The sequence below is a fragment of the Solanum lycopersicum genome, chromosome 3 (genome assembly GCF_036512215.1).
Source record: "Solanum lycopersicum chromosome 3, SLM_r2.1".
In the NCBI taxonomy this organism is placed as follows: domain Eukaryota; kingdom Viridiplantae; phylum Streptophyta; class Magnoliopsida; order Solanales; family Solanaceae; genus Solanum; species Solanum lycopersicum.
In genome coordinates, this window is record NC_090802.1 from 58,232,929 (window position 1) to 58,237,103 (window position 4,175).

At 32.8% G+C, this 4,175-nt stretch overlaps 1 protein-coding gene across 1 annotated transcript; it reads left to right on the forward strand.

The window, feature by feature from the left end:
- Positions 1–213: 213 nt before the first annotated feature.
- On the forward strand, positions 214–3,869 carry LOC101248078 (non-specific phospholipase C6). The gene is made up of 4 exons (XM_004234258.5): positions 214–1,285; positions 1,490–2,261; positions 3,113–3,289; positions 3,508–3,869. Exons 1-4 carry the CDS (start codon positions 962–964, stop codon positions 3,810–3,812), a joined length of 1,578 nt encoding a protein of 525 aa, XP_004234306.2. The 5' UTR covers positions 214–961; the 3' UTR covers positions 3,813–3,869.
- The last annotated feature ends 306 nt before the right edge of the window (positions 3,870–4,175 follow it).

A 4,175-nucleotide genomic window follows, 5' to 3' on the forward strand; every position in this document is an offset into this window, starting at 1 on the left:
GGTACTTTTATGACATATGTTAAGAAATTTTCTATACTGAGGAAGATTCCACTCCCAGAATATATATGTTCCAATTAACAAACATCAAGTCTTCCAAGTCTCTCTTGTCTCAGAGAAATACTCGTAAGATTTTCGTATATTTTAACTTTTTTTAAAAAATTAAATTTATCAAATTTCACTCGATTTTTTATTCTTCTAAGTCTCTGTTATTTCAAAAAAATACTGATAAGATCTTCGTATATTTTAACCTTTTTAAAACCTAATTTATCAAATTCCACTCGATTTTTGATTGTCGTTACGAACAAGCTAAGCAACAACACCAAAAGGAAACTTCATATTTTCGTATACATATATCCATATTTATTGTCTTTTTGTCATCTTCTTATATATTACAAGGGGAAGGAGGAAAAAAGGAGAAGAGGACAACGAGAAATTTACCTCTCTCACCAGTATTACAAGACTATTAATTGTATTTAGTGGATAAAATTTATTCGCACTTAATATTTATATTAAATTATAAAATTAATGCTAAAAAATACACTTAAATTATTATTTTTCACAAGTTTTATATTTTAAAACATGCCTCGATGCTCAAATAGTCAAATATTTGTCGAATACTAGTGAAAAGGTGATATGCATTTTACCATTAACTCTAAATTACATGAACTTATCATTGCTTTTTAAGTTTTAAATTAAAAGTAAAAAAAATATTGTTATCATTATGTATTAAATTTTACTACTTCACATTTTTACATCAAATTAACTGTTTTTCTATTTCACCTAATTAAGACCCACAATGAGATGAAGACAATCTCCATTTAAAGCTTCCCACAAACTTACATCTGCACATTTATTTCATTCATTCATCTGTCTGTCTTTACAACTACACTTACTAAATGTCTAGATCCTTCCTCTTTTTTTAGTTTCATTTGCTAGTTCAACATTTTGTTGAGATTCAAGAATGGGTCATTTCAGAAGAAAGACTCCACCTTTTTGCTATGTTTTCTTGATTTTTCTGAATCTTTTGTGGGGTTTTGAGAACACTTATGGAGAACAAAAACAACCCATTAAAACTGTTGTTGTGTTGGTTTTGGAGAATAGATCTTTTGATCATTTGCTTGGATGGATGAAGAAATCAGTGAATCCAAGAATCAATGGTGTTACTGGAAAAGAGTGTAATCCATTGTCTACTAAAGCTCAACATACTCAAACAATTTGCTTTACTGATGATGCACAGTATGTGGATCCAGACCCTGGTCACTCTTTTGAAGATGTGGAACAACAGGTAATAACTGTGACTATCTCGTCTAAAAGCTTTTCTCACTCATTCATGTACTCAATTAATTTTTTTATTAAGAAAATGACTTCTGAGATAATAACTGTTAGTCGAGTGATAAGTAAATAGTACTGTTTTGCTTTTTTTTTGGGGGGAAATTGAATTATACGACTATCTCGTCTAAAAGTTTAAACTTTATATCACAAAAAATAGGTGTTTGGCTCTGGTTCTGGCTCTATTCCATCAATGTCAGGTTTTGTGGAACAAGCACTCACTATGTCTGATAAGAATCTATCAAGAGCTGTGATGAGGGGATTTAAGCCGGAAAATGTCCCAATTTACGAGACATTAGTTCGCGAATTCGCGGTATTTGACAGATGGTTTTGTTCAATTCCAGGCCCAACACAACCAAACAGGCTATTTCTATACTCTGCAACTTCTCATGGTTCCACAAGCCATGTGAAGAAGCAGTTGGCTACAGGGTATCCACAGAAAACCATATTCGATTCGTTACACGAGAACGGATTAGATTTTGGTATTTACTATCAAAACATACCATCAACTCTGTTTTACAGAAATCTAAGGATGTTGAAGTACATGTTTAAGTTTCATCAGTATGATTTGAAGTTCAAGAAAGATGCTAAAAATGGCAACTTGCCTAATTTGACAGTGATTGAGCCAAGGTATTTCGGTATAATCGGATATCCAGCAAATGATGATCATCCATCACATGATGTTGCTGATGGACAGAAATTAGTTAAGGAGATTTATGAGACATTGAGAGCTAGTCCTCAGTGGAATGAGACACTTTTTGTTATAACTTATGATGAACATGGTGGATTTTATGATCATGTTAAAACTCCTTATGGTGATGTTCCAAATCCAGATGGAAATACTGGGCCTGCACCTTCTTTCTTTAAGTTTGATCGGCTTGGTGTTCGTGTTCCAACGATTATGGTCTCTCCTTGGATCAAGAAAGGAACTGGTAAGTTTGAAATTTCCATCTTTTTTTGATTCAAGTGTTTGGTGTTCGAAACTTGCTGGTTCGATTAATCTGAATTTGTGTCTAGTGGAGATGACTCCATTTCGAATTAGGCTCTGAAAGGGTGTTTGGGGAATGGTAAATGTTCGTTTATTATTAATTTGAAAATGAGATTACAAGGGGCTTTATTTCTCATATGGTTATTCAACTAATAGTTATTGTCTAAGTATCTAGTGTTCAAAATTTACTCATTCGATTTATCCGAACAGGACTCCACTTCTAAGGCTCCAAAAGGGTATGGTGGAATAGTAAATGTTCATTCTGATATTCGAGTCTTTTTTGAGAGATAGTAACTATTAGTTGAGTGAGCATATGATAAATAAACTCTCGTAATGAACTTTCTAGGGTATGAATTTGACTTAGTCATATCAGTAAATTCCCGGTACATTGCATGCTTAAAGCGAAAAACATATTGTTTGTAGACTAGTCAGGTTTTAGAGCTCTCTAGCGAAAATGACTCTATTTCTAAGGTCCCTACCCAACCGAACGGTATTACAGAACAACAAAAGTTCCTTCCTCTTAATCAAAGTCTTGAATTCGAGCCATGAGAATGCATTATCAGACTAATTAGTCGGATCAATGAATTCCGAAGTAAGACAAGATTAATCCAAACTTCTACATGCTCCTTTCATATGGATAAAGTAAAATATATTACAATACAGCAAGATTTCAGATCTTTCTGCACCACAATTTTTTTTTTATCTAACATGGTCACGGGATCAACTCTTTTTTTGTGTTTTTCTATTCTAGTTTTTAATCAACTAATGTCACATTATTTTTTTTTTTTTATGCAGTAATAACCAAGCCAAAGGGACCTACACCAAATTCCGAATTCGAACACTCATCGATTCCAGCAACAATAAAGAAAATATTCAATCTTTCATCGAATTTTCTAACTCATAGAGATGCTTGGGCTGGCACATTTGAACATGTTGTAGCTCAATTGTCATCTCCAAGAACAGATTGCCCTGGTAAGTACTCATACATTACTAGTTCTACGTTTATAGACGACAGATGCGGAGCTAGGTGGGGGTTCATGGGTTCAGACGAACCCACTAGCTTTTTTCGTATGACTCAAAATTATGTATATTAACTTGTGAACCTTAGAACTCCCAGACTCTTAATCTTGGCTCCGCCTCTGATAGAAGATTATCTTCTGTTCAATTTTTGATTGATTGATTATTTGCAGAGGTTCTACCTGATGCATCTCCTTTGAGAAGCACTACTACGGAAGCTGATGAAACTCGGGCATTGTCCGAGTTTCAGAGCGAAGTAGTGCAATTAGCAGCTGTGTTGAATGGGGACCATTTTTTGAGCAGTTTTCCACATGAAATGGGGAAGAAAATGAATGTAAAAGAAGCTCATAGCTATGTAGGAGGTGCAGTTTCAAGATTTATTAGTGCAAGTAAAGAAGCTATTAAATTAGGAGCAGATGAGTCTACTATTGTAGATATGAGATCTTCTCTTACTACTAGAACTTCTGTACAACACTAGTTTGTTCATTTTTATTTATGTCAAATCAATAAGCCCCTTTAAATGTATATTGTTTTTTTGTTTTATGGATTTTGGCATCCATTTATATAGTTCATGTTATTCATCAATTAACAAAATTTAAAGCAAGCAAGGCCATGTAAAAAAGAGAGAAGTTCTGTTTTCCTTAGTTTTTTAAGGTTTTCTTTATACTCCCTCCATTCACGTTAAGTTGTCGTGTTATGCTTTTCGAAAATTAATTTGATTAATTTTTAAAATTAAATTAGATTATATTAATTTAATATTTTAAACAAAATATTTAAATATTAAAAAATTATGCGAAAAGTACTATAAATTTTAATTTTTTGCAGGGAAAATATACAAGTA